Source organism: Vipera berus (genome assembly GCF_964194415.1).
Source record: "Vipera berus genome assembly, chromosome: 11".
Taxonomy (NCBI): Eukaryota; Metazoa; Chordata; class Lepidosauria; order Squamata; family Viperidae; genus Vipera; species Vipera berus.
The window spans coordinates 3261342-3280758 of NC_138214.1; the positions used below are offsets into that span (position 1 = coordinate 3261342).

The 19417-nt window shown below is 40.2% G+C and overlaps 1 protein-coding gene across 1 annotated transcript in view; it reads left to right on the top strand.

Annotated features, from left to right (window-relative positions):
• The window catches only part of AFF2 (ALF transcription elongation factor 2), a 217356-nt gene that overhangs the window by 166862 nt on the left and 31077 nt on the right, over window positions 1-19417 (top strand). The window contains exon 9 of the mRNA XM_081336915.1: window positions 818-855. Coding sequence (XP_081193041.1) covers window positions 818-855 — 38 coding nt within the window. The remainder of the gene's footprint in view (window positions 1-817; window positions 856-19417) is intronic.

Here is a 19417-nt window from a genome sequence, read left to right on the forward strand (position 1 = left end):
CAATTCTCCTTGAATTCAGACTTATTCATATAAATCATTATACACACACACACACACACACACACACACACAATCATATCTATAAACACACACACACACACAAACACATATACAAACGCACACACATTCCTTCTTTCTTTCTTCCTATGTACCTACCTATCTACATACATACATATATATACCATATACACACATATCATATATCATATATGCATATATATATGAAATGTATATACATGTATATGTATCTGTATGTATATGTGTGTGTGGATAAATAGAGATGAGAGAAGGAAGGAAGGAAGGAAGGAAGGAAGGAAGGAAGGAAGGAAGGAAGGAAGGAAGGAAGGAAGGAAGATTTAGAGAGAGAAAAAAATAGACAGACAGACAGATAGACAGACAGATTAGATAGATAGATAGATAGATAGATAGATAGATAGATAGATAGATAGATAGATAGATAGATAGATGATAGATAGATAGATAGATAGATAGATAGATAGATAATAGATAGATAGATAGATAGATAGATAGATAGATAGATAGATGATAGATAGATAGATAGATAGATAGATAGATAGATAGATAGACAGACAGACAGACAGACAGACAAATACAGCTTAATGAAATAGATAAACTGTTTCTTCTCTTAAGCCTTGAATTCAGCTTAATTTATCCATCACCAGGATGATTTCCTGTTCTCTGAAGTAGATGCTCTTCTCTACCACCCCCCACTTTCCAAAAGGTTACTCTTGCTAAGGTTTGCTAACTGCTCTCTCACTTTTCCTTCTTTCTTCTTCTTCTTTTTTTTAATTCATAGACCACAGAGAAGACAAAGCCTCGAAACATTCCTGCAAAGTAAGTGATTTTTAAAAACTCATTGAAATAGGGGGAGCAGGGTGGAAATCAAGTTTATCAAATTTCAGGGAAAGAGAGCCAATCAAAATCCCACAGCCAGGCATAGATGACTTGATGGGCATCTTAGGCTACTCTGTGGTTCTCGCAATGAAAAGAGTGAGGATGGCTGGTAAAAACACTGTCAACAAGAATAACCCTAGTTTATGACTCTCTCATGGATGGCATGCCCCAATCTTGCCTGATTTGCATAAATTAATATGTGGCACTCACGAATATCAATGATATTAGATGGGATACCTGTGATTAGCTGCTGAATAATAGTAATAAACATGCACATCTGCCTATTCCAGGCCCTTGGAAATAACTCAGTAGGTAGACAGAAGTGCCAAATCCAGTATAAACATCTGGTTGATTGTAATAATTAGGTTGTAGGGAGTCCTAAAAGAAGAGATATGAACCTGCTATGCACGTTTAAAAGCATTCCTTGCTGAGCTCTATTTCTAAAATTTGGGAACGGTGATTGATTGATTGATTGATTATGTGCCATCAAATTGGTGTTGGCTCTTAGTGATTGCACAAGTAGATTTTCTCCAGGACAATTTGTCCCCAATGAGTTCTTCCTATCACTACCGTAATTGAGTCGATCCATTTTGATGTTGGTCATCCTCTTCTCTTCTGTTTTCCCAACATTATAAACTTCTCCAGAGAGGTTGGTGTGACAACTTGACCCTTGTTATTTGTGTCTCAAATGATGTTCCTGGAAGTAGGGCCCACGCTTCCATGGAGATTGTCCTACCTTCAGTACAGAGTAGGAATAGAATAGAATAGAATAGAATAGAATAGAATAGAATAGAATAGAATAGAATAGAATAGAATAGAATAGAATAGAATAGAATAGAATAGAATAGAATAGAATAGAATAGAATAGAATAGAATAGAATAGAATAGAATAGAATAGAATTACAGAATAGAGTAGAATAGAATAGAATAGAATAGAATAGAATAGAATAGAATAGAATAGAATAGAATAGAATAGAATAGAATAGAATAGAATAGAATAGAATAGAATAGAATAGAATAGAATAGAATAGAGTTCTTTATTGGCCAACTGTGATTGGACATATAAGGAATTTGTCTCTAGTACATAAGCTCTCAGTGTACATGCAAACAACAAAGTAATATAATCATAAGATACCAATAAGAGAAGGTAGTAGAAAAGATGACAAGGATAATAGTAATTTAAGTTGGAAAAGCTCCATCTGAAATCATGACTTCCTGCTTCTCTCCCCCTCCCCCCATGCATTCTGTGAATCGAATCTTAGCAACTCAAAGATTTCTCTCTTCCTACCCAAAACTGTTGTGCTTTTCCCAAAACTTTTTTTTTTATGAGCAACAACCAGCAGAAGGAGGCTTGGCTAGGGTGGATTTGGCGATTGTTTTTTTGTTTTTGTTTTGTTTTTCCTTTTGTTTTTGAAAAGACTGACATTTCTATTATTCCCCAACATGATCAGAAATTTCCCCTTGAATATTAATGTGCCTGAGCTTCCACTTGGCAGCATTTAGTCACTGCCAGTGTCACTGCGAGTGACGGATGTTCATATTCCTCTTAACATATGTGACTGATCACATACATTTTTTAAAACGGAGCTCTCTTATGAAGACATATGGGCCGCGATGCTTCTTGCCATTGCGAATGGCTGTTGGCTAAAAGCCGTGCAGTCACAACTGGAGCTGAACTTAACTGCGGTTGACATCTGCTACAAGATGGGGATGGGGAGGAGAGATGAAAGAAAGGTGCTCTGTTGTTAATACAAAAACAAAAAACAATCCCTTGCTCTTACACGTTTGCTGACTCGATGGCTTTCTGCTGAAGTCACATTTTGCACATTGTTTGTCACCAGAAGCTTGTGGCTTTTCAACATGAAAGAGGGTCTTCAGCAAAAGACGTGAAGGAAGATGTTGCGAGTTGAATTTATGTCAAAACGTTAGATGGTTAACTTGCCAACCCATCTGCACACCTCCGTCTGAAATTGGGATGCTGCTGGTGCTTTGCATCCCATTCAGCGGATTTTGGGGAAGTAGAGAATACCTTCCCCCCCATCCTCCCCCAGTCTTTTTAAAAGTAGATTAAAAAGCACTGATGATGTTGCCTAGTTTGGGTCATGAAATGTCTGCAAGAAAGAAACCAAGCTCAGAGAGCATTAAGGGCCTTTTATGTCTAACAAACGTCTCAGTTGCTTTGGTGATTGGCTGGCTGGTCCTTACGTTTGTTCTCTGAATTACACTTCAGTTGGAGACATTTCCTAACTCTTTAAGGGCAGTTCAGCGAAAGAATTAACTGAGGCCTAGGAAAGAGGTGGGATCCTTAACCCTGGATGAGTTCACACAGAAGCTAGACCACCATCTGTCAAGGATGCTTTAATTGGCGTGCCTGTGTTGAACAGAAGGTTGGCCTCAGTTGCTTGAATTGCTCCTCCCCAACACTAGGAGTTAATGTTTTCAGGATTTTACTGTGTATTTCAGTGATTGTTGGCAGAACATTGTCATACCATAAGCTTCCCAGCAGCATGCTAGAAGTGGAAGACTATTTTCTGATAGCTGGAGTTTCATACCTTGTGATGAGACAATCCTCAGTGTGAGGAAATATTTATGCAAACCTTTAGATGACTTCCTCCTCCTCCTCCTCCTCCTCCTCCTCCTCTTCTTTTTCTTCTCCTTCTCCTTCTTTTTCTTCTTCTTCTTCTCCTTTCCTCCTCCTCCTCTTCTCCTCCTCCTCCTCCTCCTCCTCCTTCTTCTTCTTCTCCTCCTCCTCCTCCTTCTCTTCCTGCTTCTCCTTCTTTCTCCTTCTCTTTTAAATGTCTCAGTATTAGGTCCATAAACCAACTACTATGATTCTCCTCATCTCTAATTATACTAGATATAGATAAATGATAGATAGATAGATAGATAGATAGATAGATAGATAGATAGATAGATGATAGATAGATAGATCGATGATAGATAGATAGATAGATAGATAGATAGATAGATAGATAGATAGATAGATAGATAGATAGATGATAGATAGATAGATAGATAGATAGATAGATAGATAGATGATAGATAGATAGATAGATAGATAGATAGATAGATAGATAGATAGATAGATAGATAGATAGATAGGACTGACAGAGAGATGATATTGACAGATAGGCATTTCTTACCTAACTGATTTTCTTCTGTTATACCATCCTGTTAATTTATTTAAAAAAATTTAATTGCCTTGCAATTATATATATATTATAGCTATAGATGCTGGTATAATTAAGGAGAGAATTACAAAATTACCCGAAGGGGCAGAGCAAGGATAGGCAAACGTGGTTGTGTCTAGATTTCAGTTTCTTTTTATTTTCTCCCCAGCCACAAAGTCCATTTCCCTTGGCATAATATCACCAGACTAGCTATGGCAATTGAAGCTGTGGGAGGTTGACGGTGCTGTTTGGGGAACCAGAAAACTTGGAAAGAAGATTTAAGGAAGAAGAAAGATGCCTTTGCAGAGGATTAAAAATGACAGCAAACCGGGGGAAACCTGTCCAATTCTCTGCAAGTTTCTGGGAAGTAAGGGGTAAAGTTACAGCCCCTATTTTATCCCTCAAAGTTGCGTAAGCCATCTCAAAGCACATACTGATCTTATCTACACAAGTGGGACTCCGGTTTTAAGAGGCAGAAAAGAGATAGCCCTGACTTAAAAAAACACATCTGTGTTAGCCAAAAGCAGGATAAAATTGGAGAGAACAAGAAATTAAACTAGCGGAGCCCCTGAGAACATTAGCATAGGAAATTATTATTATTATTTTTAATTCCATTTATATCCCGCCCTTCTCCGAAGACTCAGGGCGGCTTACAAGCTTAGCAGTAGCCTTCATTCTATGTATATGCCTGCTTATTAGGGCTTTCACACACACACACCCCAAGCGGCATTATTACAAAGTCAGCTTAATTGCCCCCAACAATCTGGGTCCTCATTTTACCTAAAGGGCACACTGACTATGATTTCACAAAACAAATACCTTTTACACTCTTTGTCTAAGCTGGTTCCATCCTTCTAAAGGGGCATCAGATTTCTTAGGGCTGCCTTGGGAGGGGGAAAAAAAGCATAGAGTTTGAAGACCCAAACTTAATGGTGCACCCATTAAAACCCAAACTTAATGGTGCATGCTCAGTTTTTCTTTCTTGCAAGCTTGTGGACTTAAATTCCAAATTTCCTTCCCCCTAGCCCAGATCTACCCCGTTGCCTCTTTCTTTGATCAAGACACTTAAGCAAGTCTTTCTGGCTTCAAACGATTTTGCCCCTCTTCCTTTGATTGTGTGTACCAATATTGAGCAATTTGGGCAATATTTTATTCATAAGTGAACCTGGGTAGATAGAAGAGAGAGAGAGTGAGAGAGATGATTAAAAAAATAGAGACAGAGAGATAGAGAGATGATAGATAGATAGATAGATAGATAGATAGATAGATAGATAGATAGATAGATAGATAGATAGATAGATAGATAGATAGATAGATGGACGGATGGATGGATGGATGGATGGAAAGATAGATAGATAGATAGATAGATAGATAGATAGATAGATAGATAGATAGATAGATAGATAGATAGATAGATAGATAGATAGATAGATAGATAGATAGATAGATAGATAGATAGATAGATAGACAGAAAGAGACAGAGACAGAGAGATAGAGAAATGATAGAGAGATAGAGAAAGAGAAAGAGAGAGAAGAGAGAGAGAGATGAGATGTAATACATATACATGCACGTGGCATATATGTAGATGTTCTCTCAATTGCCTCCTCCTTCGTTGCTTGCTTCCACTCCTGGGGTCAATTAATGTGAAAGAAAGAGAAAGTCGCTAAATGTTTCAGCAGATAATGGCACTGCAAGGTTAATTTTCCTTCATACAGCATTTCCAGCGGCTGAATTGCCTCTTATCCTCCCGCCAGGATTGCTCCTATTCTAGCAATAATTGAGGCTGATTTTATTGGAAAATCACCTCTGGATGAGAATATACTCTTGAGGAAACCCTGTATGGGTATAGATAGGCTGATTGGTGCCAGGGCCATGTTAGGCTGGCCAGCCCGGCTTCAGTTCCCAATCTGTCTGTGCATTCATGCAACAAATTCATTAACTACCATTCTGGCTGGGTAGAAGAGCATATTTGGAATATTTGCTTTCAAATTGTTTTTATAGCCTCCCCCCAATTTGTCAGATGGAAAAAAAATGTAAAAGTGCAATTGCCTTTAGTAACCTGACAACAGAGGTACACGTCTCTGTGTGTGCACAGTCTGGTGAGTGAGGATATGATAGGTAAGGAGAAGGGAAGGGAAGTGGGTAGCTAGTGATCTTTGCAACACTAATTCTTCCTAGGGAAATTCTCAGTTGCAGGTTTAACTCTCCTGTTGAGGCAGGTGCTTCAGGTAACAGAGAGATAGCCATTGACAGCAATCCTGTAAATTATACAACCTATCGGTAGTCCTAAGACATCATCTATCTTCAAGTACAATAGAAGAGAACCAGAGGTTGATTCACATAGAACAGCTGGGTATAGCATTGAAAGAGCACTCGGGGACCTTACATTAGTAAAAGTATTGGCCTGTCAAAGTAGTGGCAGTAAAATCCAGGAAAATATCTCTAGCAAGTTGGAATTTCGTGTGAGAGAAGAACAAGCTGAGCTGGAAGGCAGGGTTAAATGCATCATCAGTCTGGAATCCTTGTGTTGCCGCAAGAGACCCAAGTCCAGCTTGCTTTGAATTCCGTTGAGCCTTTTCTAGCTCTAATTTAGCACAGACCTTTAGTAGACTAGATTCTGGTGTATAGGTAACAAAAATAAACTCTTCTGTGCTTTGAGCTCAATGAACACTATTGGACGCTTGTGCCTGACATCTCAGCAACTTCCCACAGATCCTACACAAATTCTCCAATTTTATCCTGGAGGAAATCTCACCAGGCAATAAGTGGCTGGGTTGCATGAGCCCCATCTTAAACAACAGCAATAAAAGCAGGGGTGACTTCATGACATGTTCCTGGCTAAGAACCAAGATCAGGGGAATCCTGCAGGTGACTCACTCATGTCCTCAAGAACAGGACATTTTTCTCCCTTTGAATTTTGCAAGAAGAATCCATTCTTCTGATAATTGGATTAATCTCCCAGTGAAAGAATAAGGAGGTGAATATTTTTCTTCCTTGGCAGACTGAACCAGCTTCAATAATATTCCGGTTTCTTTTTAACAAGGAAAATATAAGGTTCTTCTCAGGTCGTAATAACCCACGTAATTCTCCAAGCTCAGAAAAGAGTGTTAGCAAGCTTGTTGTTAGGGGCTTCCAAATGCTGCTCTTTAACAACTGTGGCAGGTGGTGCCGTTTTCCTGTTGGCCTCCCCTCTTACACTTAATGTCTTGGCACTTGGCTACAATTTTGTGATTTCTTTTTTCTTTTTTTATGCGGCTCTCTCAATTATACAGCCATCATACGTTTTGCCAACATAGAGCACAGATCGATTTGTGTTCATTAGAGCACAAAATTAAAATTTCATTGCAGGAACTATAAACAAGTTGGCTGAAGGAAGTCAAAATACTTTTTCCAAAATAAAAATCTTGGATTAGCTGTCACTGGCAAGTTTTCACTTTGCTCTCTGCCACTGCTTTTTTTTTTAACTATCCCAGTGAGCTTGCTTTCTTTTTAAAAAAAAAAATTCCTGAATACTTGGGTGGGTTGTTGGCCTTGGGACAGAAGGCTCCATCTTAATCCCATGAACTTTCATGAGTAAAGTGACTTTCCCCCCCCCAAAAAAAAACAGCTTCTCAGATTGGGGGAGGCAGTAATAAGGAGCTGAGATGGCACCCAAAGTTCCAAGCATTGAGGATAGGTGGGAGATAAAGAGAAGGAGTCATGTGGCCTTCAACTTCCTAAAGATCTCAGAAATAGCATAGGATTTCCTACTTGGGGCAGGAGGTGGGGCTAGAACAGGAGTTCCCAACCCCCAGACCAGCATGCCAGAAACTGGTCCACACAAATAAGTGAACCCCAATCCATGGGATCCAGGCCACGCCCCCTCCGGTCCAGAGGGAAAAAACCACGGAACCAGTCCCTGGTGCCCCAGAGGTTGTGGGCCACTGGACTAGAAGACCTCCAAGGTCCCTTCCAACTCTGTTCTTCTGTTAAGAAGAAAGTAATGAGCTATTGGGAACTTGTGTTGAAGAAATGGGGCAAGAAATTAGATAAGGGAGAGCTTCTGTGGGGCCAGTGGTCCCCTCCCTTGCCTTTATATGTGTGCTCAGTAAGTATCATTGGACTGGGACTCATCAAGAGCTGCTGGACTTTATTGACCAGGAAAATCAGTACCATCAATCATAAGAAACCCTAAAATGTGTAATTCAATAGATTATTAAGGACTGTTCATTCCCCATTTTTGCTGTAAGTCAACCCAGCCTGACCATGTCTCTCATCCAATTAGATGTTTTGCCAACCAAGTCCAATCATAAATGATTGGGTAGCTGAGAAAGATTGTCCCATCATTTATACATATATGTATATATATGTTAAGTGTTTGTTAAGTATTTTAGAATACCTTGCTAGGCTCCAAACACGGGACAAATCTTATTGCCTGTTTCAGCCTAACCCAAGGCCATCCACAGGCTGTAGTCACAACAATCCCAAAAAATTACACACACACACACACACACACATATATACTTGTTCCATTGCATCTTAGCTACGGTATTTTGGAGGGCTGAGAAAAAAGCAAAATCTGACTGCTTACGTTCAAGATTTGTGCTGTGAGCACTTTTGTAAACATTTGCTACTTCAGCTCTCTTCCAAGCCTGTAATTTAAACATCAGCTGGCATAAATTAACAAGATGAAAAATTTAAATATGCACCTAAAGTGACTCTCAAAGGAAAATAAGCAGATGAATACACGCTGTGATAAATGAGTGGAACGGATAAAATATCAACATGCGTATCTCCACACAGGTTATGTATAGAGCAAGGAAGGGGCAACAGATGCCCTGTAAAGCTTTTAAGGTCTATATAGGCTTCTGCACTTCAGAAAAAAGAGTTATTTGGGGAGGTTGGGGGGGGGAATAATTTGGAAGGCTTTTACCTGGACAGAGAAAATTGGTATATCCAAGCAGAGTTCCACCAACAAATGAGAGAGCTGCTCAAGTCAGAATAACGGAATAACAGGGTTGGAATTCCCATGGCAAAGTGTCTGGACAAAAAGGAATTAGGTCTCTATGAGTTTGACAACTAAGTAAGGAACTCGGCACATTTGATTTCCTGCTTCTGGATACATTAACCAAGGAAGATATCCAGCAAAATAAAAAAATAGAACGAAAGCTAACAGGGACTTTGGACAATCCTAGAAATTGTATCTATGACTAACAGAATAACAGCATTGGATGGGACCTTGGAGGTCTTCTAGTCCAACCCCCTGCTCAAGTAGGAAACCCTATACCATTTCAGGTAAATAGTTGTCCAATCTCTTCTTGAAAACCTCCATTGATGGAGCACCTACAACTTCTTGAGGCAAAAAGTTCCACTGGTTAATTGTTCTCACTGTTGGGAAGTTCCTCCTTAGTTCTAGGTCACTTCTCACCATGGTTAGTTTCCACCCATTGTTTCTTGTCTTGCCTTCTGGGGCTTTGCAGAAGAGGTTGTCCCCTCCCTCTTCTTTGTGGCAACCCCTGAGATATTGGAACAGTGCTATCGCATCACCCTTACTCCTTCTTTTCATTAAAGTAGACATCCAATCCATTCAGAGTTAATCTCCTCCTTTGTAAGGTGGAACTCTAACAAATGCCAAGTGAAGGAAAAGAGGCATTTATTTATTCTGAAGGAGGATGTCCATTAATCTCTTGCAAAAAAAAAGTAAAATATGCAATTAGAAGCAAGCGAGCTGTGGTTTTCAGATTTGGCAGGGAATTACACTCACAGATGGCTTGACAGTTTCTAAAGATTTTTCCAGGCTTTTGATATTGTTACCATTTTTTTTTAATGCGGCTTTATTGTGTGTCTTAAGTTTAACCAGAATAGCCACAGGCGGAGAAGCAAAGCTTTATATGGTTTGAACGGACCTATTTCCCAATATTACATTCATCTAAACCAAGCATTAAGGATTAATTTTCTTGAACAAGAAAACATCGGTTGTGTTAACCTAGACAACTAATCTAGTTTAAGTAGATTTTTTTAAAAAAAAAATCTTTATTAGGGTCTTTATTACTGTCTTTAATATTTATATTTTTGCAGAGAATATCCTGAAAAAACATACGGGGTTCTGTATTCTAAACTGCATGTGCCATGAAAAAATGAGGCAAGTAAAATAGAAAGTTTGAAATAACAAAAATAACAATTACTGAGTTCAAAGGGACCTTGGAGGTCTTCTAGTCCAACCTTCTCCTTAAGCAGAAAACCTTATACTATTTCACACAAATAGCCTCCAGTGTTGGAGCACCCACAACTTCTGAAGGCAAGCAGTTCCACTGGTTAATTGTCCTCACTGCCAGTAAATTCCTCCTTAGTTCTAGGTTGCTTCTCTCCTTGATTCGTTTCCTTCCATTGCTTCTTGTCCTGCCTTCAGGGGCTTTGGAGAACAGCCCACTCTTCGTTGTGGCAGCCCCTCAAATATTGTATATCAATGTCCAATGTATTTATAAATTTAGATATATTTATTTATAAATATATTTACACATTTAGATATAAATGGAGGGGGCTAAGTCTCAGCAGCATTTTTTGGGGGAAATAGGCATCAGATTATAGCTTTCTTCAGTTTGTTGCCAATGAGAGATGCTGTCACTGCAGTTCTCAAGGGCAAAAATCAGAAGTTCTCAGGGTCAAAAATGCAGGCATCATCAAGAGGCTAAATATAAAAGGTAATATTTAATTTACAGTTAAGTGGATATAAACACAAAGAGCCAATTTAGTCCACTGATTAAGGCACCAGGCTAGCAACCAGGAAATTGTGAGTTCTAGTTCTGCCTTAGGCACAAAAGCCAGCTGGGTGACTTTAGTCTAACCACCAGGAGATGGTGAGTTCTAGTCCCTCTTAGGCTTGAAAACTGGGTAACTTTAGGCCAATCACCAGAAAACAATGAGTTCTAGTCCTGTTTTAGGCTTGAAAACCAGCTGGGTGACTTTGGGCCAATCACCAGGAGATGATGAGTTCTAGTCCTGCCTTAGGCTTGAAAGCTAGCTAGGTGACTTTGGGCCAGTCCCTTTCTCTCAGTCCAACCCACCTCACAGGGTTGTTGTGTAAAAAATAGGAGGAAGAAAGGATGTTGTATACATTTGCCTCTTTGTAAAAAAAAAACCCCAAAGGCAGGATATAAATAAATATATATAAGTTTCTGCCTACAAGGTTTGACAATACAGAGAACTTAATTTGTCCTTCTAAATTATTCTTAGGGGTTTGTGCATTTATTTACCCTCAAAATACATATGCTTCCCTTCCTACGTTTATGTATTACTCTGGTTAGCTCATATCAATTAAAAACCAGTGGAATGTAATCACCTTCCAGAACAGAAAAGTGAAGCAAAGAGAGAAACAAATGGTGAAGGAAGAGACAGAAACACCAGTGAAAACAGAGCATTAAATAAAATGCACATTTCAGGAAAAAAAGATGTCTTTTAAACACAAACATCTTTAGAAAAGAAGGGGAAATTATTATCGAGGTTGCTGACCTAGGATCCTGGGAGAAAACATTCCAGCATTGGTTCTAATTTTCATAGTTTTAAAAGCAGTTTATTGTCATTTTGTGGGGTTTTTTTTAAATTATTTCATGGTTCGTTTTATCGTTTGCCATCTACTGATGACTTTTTTTTCCAGGACAAATGGTGCAGCTATATAAACAAGTATACATGCAGCTATTTTTCCAACTGTTTACCCTAATGGGAAATCTTTTCTATAAGCAGAGAGATAATATAGAAGTAAAAATAAATGTGTGTGGAGTTTTATTGTCCCATCTGCTTATCAATCATAGAATAGGCTCATCAGAAAATGGCTAAGCTCTCAAGCTCCTTGTATATTTTATTTTGCAAAGACTAATGTTTGCAAATAGTTATGGAGGGGGAAACACAGCCTGAGAGATAGTTGCCTACACGTGGCACAGGTTAACAAGATACTCACTGAGCTATTGATAATTAACCAACGCTGTGAATGGAGGCTTGGATGCTTTTGTCTATTCGAGAGTTCAAGGCTGAGACACCATGCTAGTAGCTGAGCTTGATCATGTTTTTTCTGCAAGGAAAAATATCTCTACCAAACCTCATGCATAAATATCCCAGCATAAGAGAGGCTTTCTTCAAAGACCTGGCCTGTTAGAGCCCCAGGCCAAAGTCTTCTGTGATGAAGAGAAAGGTCCTTGCAAGGCCAGCAAGAGCCTCAAACTCTTGTGTTGCTGCAATGGCAACATCTGGAGATGAAGTAAGCTTAGCAGATCAGCAGCTGAAAGAGACGACTTTTGCCATCTTCTCAGGATGAGAGAGAGAGAGAACCAGCCAGTTCAAATGGAAGGCAGGCGATTTTAAACCATTACATTATGGAATTTGCCCCACTAGATGCTGGTCTGCTAAAATTAGGCATGCAGTGGACCATTTGCACATCTCAAATCTCCTTTTTTCTTCACTGGCCCAATGGAGATGAAGATGGTTGCCTTCAAAACATTGGCTGGAGGGTAGGTATTATTGTGGATTTTCTCTCTCTCTCTCTCTCTCTCTCTCTCTCTCTCTCTCTCTCTCTCTCTCTTCTGGCTGATTTGATCAATTCTCAATTGAGCACTGTGGTGAGAATAAGAATGTCAAGGAATTCCTCTGTGACTGTATGGTTCATGGTCTCCTGAGAATCTAAACACTGTCAACACTAAATCAGGAAGGAAGGGAGGGAGGGAGGGAGCAAGGAAGGAAGGAGAGGGAAGGAGGGAGGAAAGGAAAGGAAGGAAGCATAGGGAGCGAGAAGAGGGAGGGAGGGGGAAGGAAAGGGAGTGAAGGAAGGAAGGAGAGGGAGGGAGAGAGGGGGAAGGAGAGGGAGAGGGGGAAGGGAGGAAGAAAGCATAGGGAGGGAGGAGGGGAAAAGGAGAGAGAGGGAGGGAGGGAGGGAGGGAGGAAGGAAGGAAGGAAGGAAGGAAGGAAGGAAGGAAGGAAGGAAGGAAGGAAGAGGTCCGGCCTCTATTCCAACAGCTAGCTCTATATTAAGTGGAAAACTGTTGTCGGGATTAGCAAATCAATACAATAAGTGTGTGAAACGGTTCCAGAAATCTTCGGAACTCTATTTCACAGCAAGAGCAATTGGGGGACTAGCTGGGGGAGAAATTCCAATAGAATAACTGATGAAATTGCCATTTAGATCACAAAAGGATCATAAAAGTCAGAAGTGGTTTGCTTGAAGCACGGGTCATTGTGTAACCATCGAGGATTTGCTACAAAACAGCATGAGGAGGAATTGCACCACACCGATCTGTGTTTCTGGTCGTTGCTGTTGCTGGGATTTAAACCTTGTTAAAGGTCGGCACCTCGGCCATTTCACATCCCTCAACCAGCAAGTGGTAACTCCTGTCACAGCAGCAGAAGAAACCGTGGTTATTAGAAGTCTATACTGTATATATATTTAAAAAAAAACCTCCTGTGCGATTAGTAGAGCAGAAGGTCATTGGTTTCCAAACCGCAATAGGTGTTGCGCAAGCAGAATTAGTTAGCAGTAATTAGAAAGCCATTTAAGGACTATTTACCAAGCAGTTTATAAGAAGGAAGACTCATGCTCCATTTCTTCACAAAAGCTCTCAAAAATGGTGCCGCTCTTTTCTCTAAGAGAAAACCCTTTGTTGACCTTGTGTGATCTCAAAAGATCTAGCAGGGTAGAGACCTGGTTAATCCTTGAAAACATCCCAAGGCTCAGGGCTTTTTTTCTCATAGAACGCTCAGAACGGAGTTCCGGCACCTTTTTTGGATGGAACCTTGTAGGGTAGGCAAGGCGGGTTGTATAACATATGTGAGTTCCGGCACCTTTTTCTTTTACAAAAAAAGCACTGCCAAGGCTACAGTGTGTAGAGCAGTGTTCCTGAACCTTGACAATTCGAAGATGTGTGAACCATTTTGGAGACATGAGTCTCAGAGTAGGATCTGAGCGGTGCAGAAGATCTTGAAAGGATTATTTTAAATCTGAGCAGAACAGAATAGAATAACAGAATTGGAAGGGACCTTGGGGGTCTTCTGGTCCAATTCTCTGCTCAGGCAGGAAACCCTATATCATTTCAGCCAATCCCTTCTTAAAAACCTCCAGTGTTGGAGCACTCACAACTTCTGGAGGCAGGCTGTTCCACTGCTTAATTGTTCTCACTGTCAGGAAGTTTCTCCTTAGTTCTAGGTTGCTTCTCTCCTTGATTAGTTCCCATCCGTTGCTTTCTTGTACTTTGGAAAATAGATTGACCGCCCTCTTCTTTGTGGCAGCCCCTTAGATATTGGAACACTGATATCATGTCAAGCCCAGTTTGGATAATAATAATAATAATAATAATAATAATAATAATAATAATAATAATAATAATAATTATTATTATTATTATTATTATTATTATTATTATTATTATTATTATTATTATTATTATTATTATTATTATTATTATTATTTGAATTTCTATACCGCCCTTCTCCCGAAGGACTCACAGGGCGGTGTACAGGGCAATTAAAATACAACATACAAAAGTTAAAAGTAAAATTAAATTAATTTAGCCCTAACAATAAATAGTTAAAAAACCCCAAACCCTTAGTCCAGGCCGGCCTGTTCAAATAAGCAGGTTTTCAGGTCATGGCGGAAAGAGCCAAGTTTCCTCCATTCAAAATAAAGCTGCAAGGGACCTTGGAGGTCTTCTAGTCCAACCCCCTGCTGAAACAGGAGACTCTCTACCATTTCAGACAAATGGCTTCCTTTCAGAAGAGTATGATCATTCTGGGGGGGAAAAAACTATCCCTCAAAGAAGACTAGCCTACTCCACTTTCTCTTCAGATCATATAAATATTTCGCTTCTTGTAGAGAATTGCCAGATATGACATCAGCCGCTCACTTCAGAGTTTCACTGGCCACATTACATACTGCCAGGTTTTTATTTTTATTTTCAGGGTGTTTTTTTTGTTTCATTAAATCATGACTTTCTAAGAAGTGACATCCCACAAGATATTTATCAAAGCAAGAAAGCAGTAGAAAGGTATGCCTTGCCTTGCCTTTAATATTTCTCCTTTTCTTCTGACATTTTTCTAGCCTAGAGATCTAATTCCATTAAATATGTACATTTTTGACAGGAAGACTTTTTCATGTCTCTTTCAGAGGCATCTTAAAAGTACATAAGGTCTGTGGGGCATCTGTTTTAAAGTGCAAATGAGGCCCACAGTAGAATGTTGTCTATGAATCTTTTCAATTTATTTATATTCTGGCAGTGTTTTACCTTTCTCTGATAGTAAAACAATGTGAGGGAAGGAAAAGTCTATCATATCTTCCTCCGAGTCCCATCGAACACGTTATTCTGATTTAGCAGATAGCAAAGTGGAGTTTAACTCTGGTCAATTCCCTTTCTTTTGATATTAGTAGATGTCATGTCAGGTAACTTTAAAGTTTCTCCATGACCTGGAAATGCTGTGAATAATTAAGTCTTCTATTGTTCAGTAGATATCTCCATTACAATCTTTCCATTTAAATGAGGAGACTCTGAAACTACAGTCGTGAAAAGCTGTTTAGACTTCCAAAGCCACAGAAATGGGCTATATGTTCTCCTGCTTGAGCAGGGGGCTGGACTAGAAGACCTCCAAGTTCCCTTCCAGCTCTATTCTATTCTATTCTATTCTATTCTATTCTATTCTATTCTATTCTATTCTATTCTATTCTATTCTATTCTAATATTCTCTTCTATTGGATCCACTCATCAATATTTCACACGGAGCAAATAAATCTAAAGCGGCATCAAAAGAGGATTTTTCTAGCAAGGTGAACAATCACTAAATTATGTCTCCCTGGGTTGAAAATCAGGATGATCTGGAATGTGCGCAATTGGACACAGGGCACAATGTTGCCTTCCACTTTACCTAAAAGGTGATCAGGGAATTAGAAGTTCAGCCCTACACAAACATAGTGAAAGTGACTTTCAGAAAAGAGAAAGACTGCAAGGAGATCTTGAAGTGCTGTTCAGATAGTCAAAAGGGCCTCGTATAAAAAGGAAGGCTGAGATCAGTTCTGTCTGGCAGACTATCAAATAGTGGATCTGAGATACAGGAAAGCAAATTCTGATTACTTTCTTCTTTGAAAATAACCTTTCTAAAGAGGAGGTGAGTTTGGGTTTATCAGCCATCAGTCAGGGATGCTGTCAAAGCAAGAACATGCTTTAATTTGGATCCTTGCACTGAGCAGGAGATTGGACGTGATGGCAGAACAGTCCTCACCAACTCTCTGTTTCTATTTCTGGGCTTCCCAGAGGTGTCTGAATGGAAACCAAGGGGAAAATCTAGAGTTAAATTAAAGTTGTTCATTTAGAAGCCCCTTGTATACCACTGCAATTGCAGCTGACTCTGAGCATCTAGCTTTTTACAGTCGGTAGTCATATTAAACCCTATGACGCCCTCTCCTGTGTAATGGTCCCATTACAATAATATCTATTATAGCAATAACCATACCATTTCCCACCCCTGAGGAATAATAAAGGTAAAGGTAAAGTTTCCCCCGCACATGTGTGCTAGTCGTTTCCAACTCTAGGGGCCGGTGCTCATCTCCGTTTCAAAGCCGAAGAGCCAGCGCTTGTCTGAGGACGTCTCCGTGGTCATGTGGCCAGCATGACTAGACGCCAAAGGTGCACGGAACGCTGTTACCTTCCCACCGTAGTGGTCCCTATTTTTCTACTTGCATTTTTACGTGCTTTCGAACTGCTAGGTTGGCAGAAGCTGGGACAAGTAACAGGCACTCACTCTGTTACGCAGCACTCGGGATTCAACCCGCCAAACTGCCGACCATCTGATCGACAAGCTCAACATCCTAACCCACTGAGCCACTGCGTCCCCTCTGAGGAATAATACTCACATATAAAGGTTCACCCATCACAAGGCCAATTCTATGCCTGTCTCCTCCTAAAAGCCAGGTCTTAATCATTTGGCAGAAGTGTGGAGACTGCCAAGTGTCATGAAGAATGTTGTTTTGAGCCCAAGAGATACAACAACAGAAAGGAGCTAACTCTGGGGTCTCTGAAGGTAACATTCCTGTGAGTTTGGATGCATAATGTTCCATCTGACCTTAGGTGCAATCCCAAAACAACTAGAGGGCCACTTGAAGACCATCGGCATTGACAACGTCACCATGGGTCAATTGCAAAAGGCAGCTTTGCTCGGAACAGCTTACATCCTGTACTTTCAAGACCATCAAACATGGGACATCTGCCTCTCCCAGGTCTTGGGAAGGACTTGATAGGTGGACGAAAAAAGCCAAATCCAGGCTGACGGGCTGACAAACCCTAATAAAAGCTTCCATGCTTTTTTATCCATGTCTTCCATGGAATCATTGGGGTGTCCCGTGCTTCTCTTTTGGTGAGTGGTTCCGTCAACTGTAGCATCTTGCAAAATTGTGAAGGGGAGAGGGGGAGAGCAGGGATAGTCAGTCACAAGATCAGCAAGTGTGTTTTGCTTCCACAGGGGTAAGCAGGTGTTTTAGAGCACCAGATGAGCTACGTCCGTCCAAACAATCTCCAAATCACACTTGTTATTCATCAGGAGCTCGAAACCATCTGAATTCTGGCACTCCCAGACTTCAGATGGCACACAATGGCTGGTAATGAACAACACCTGTGCTTACCTCAATTAACTACTCCAATCTGAACACGTTGGCAGAACATTGGAAGAAGGATAAAGAGGATGCAAAAAAGGAGCCAGAGAAAAAAAAGATTTTTTCCATCGGCGACGTGCAGTTCCGCTGCAATTCCAAGGATTCCAGAGCTTCGGATTTTGTTTATAAAATCGGGCATCAAAGGAGGAAGACAAGGAGGGGCCGGTTTGGCCTGGAGCCAAAAAGCAAGATGTTGCACCAAGAGCCAACTGCTGAGATTGGAGCAACCACATTTTTAATAGGAAGATTTTGAGCAGGGCCAGTTCCCTTTTCCCTCCCACCCCAACTTCTCCCCAGCAGTTACTTCACTAATTGAATTTCTGTTAAAGCACGGGCTGTAATTGAAGACCCCAAATTTATGATATTGGGGAGGAAGGTGTGCCTGGTAATAAATGCAATATTACTGTCACTTTTAATGGAGTCGTCTGTGTTCCCTCTGCCATTGTCTCTGATATAGCTACCGCATCAATGTTGTGTGTAGACAATTGAATTAATTGGAGATAGGGCCATTAACTCAACCTGAATACCTCTGATTGCTTCTGTAAATAAGGTTAGAGAGCAAATGGCTTTGTTGTCGTTAGAGATTCTTTATCTTTTTTCCCCCCACATTTTCACACTGCTTGACGCACTGGAATTGTTGGGCTGAGCCGTTTGGCGCCTTTGCCATTCTTCTTTGCATATCACAAAACCATAATTGTATCATCCTTCCATTTCATTTCACGTATCAGTATAAAATACAGGACTGGAGGGAGTCCTGTGCTGAATTAGAGCTTATAAAAATCACTGGAGCAACAAATTAATAAGACACAAGGAATACACTGGAATGTGGGATGGAGGTCATTGTCAATAAATAATTTTAAAAAATGTTGTAAACAAATTAACCGGCGGAAGCTTGCCATTCAAGGGCTGCCAATGCAACCATCACAGCCTCGTTAGAGAAGGCAAGATCAATTTTTTAAAGAAAGTTAGCTAAACATTTGTAAAGGTTTTAGGCCATGGATTTCCTCTCTGTTGGGACAGAAGCTTCAGCCTAAAATTTGCTCCTCTTATATTGTGATATTTATTTTTAAGGTGTCATGTTCTTGAATTTTGATACAGGGTTCGGCTGATGTTTGTTTTTAAATTTCGATGGGCAGAGGGGTGTCTTAATGTGATTTTTTTTTTCCACCTTCCTTTTGTTTTTATCACATTTTATTTTATTTATTTTTATTTATTATATTTTTATACCGCCCTTCTCCCGAAGGACTCAGGGCGGTGTACAGGGCAATAAATATAAAAACATTGTCCTGCATTGATACATCTTGGAAATATTATGGTTCCCGAAACAGGGCAGGGATTGATAGAAGAGAACATTTGTAGTTCAGGGTTGAAGTGTGGGCTCCTTGGTGCTCCCTGAGCTTGGTTGTTTTGTTGCAGACATTTCACAACCCAACTAGCTAATGTTATCAGTGCTAGAAGGAGGAGGAGAAGGACGATGACTATGGGGTCCTTGGTGCTCTCTGAGTTTGGTGGTTATCTTGCAGTTGTTTCATGACCCAACTAGGTAATGTTATCAGTGCTAGATGGGAGTGGAGTTATGGGGGGAGGAAGAGGAGGAGGACAACTGTGGAGTCCTTGGTCCTCTTTGAGCTTGGTGGTTTTCTTGAAGACCTTTCATTATCCAACTAGGGTATGTCA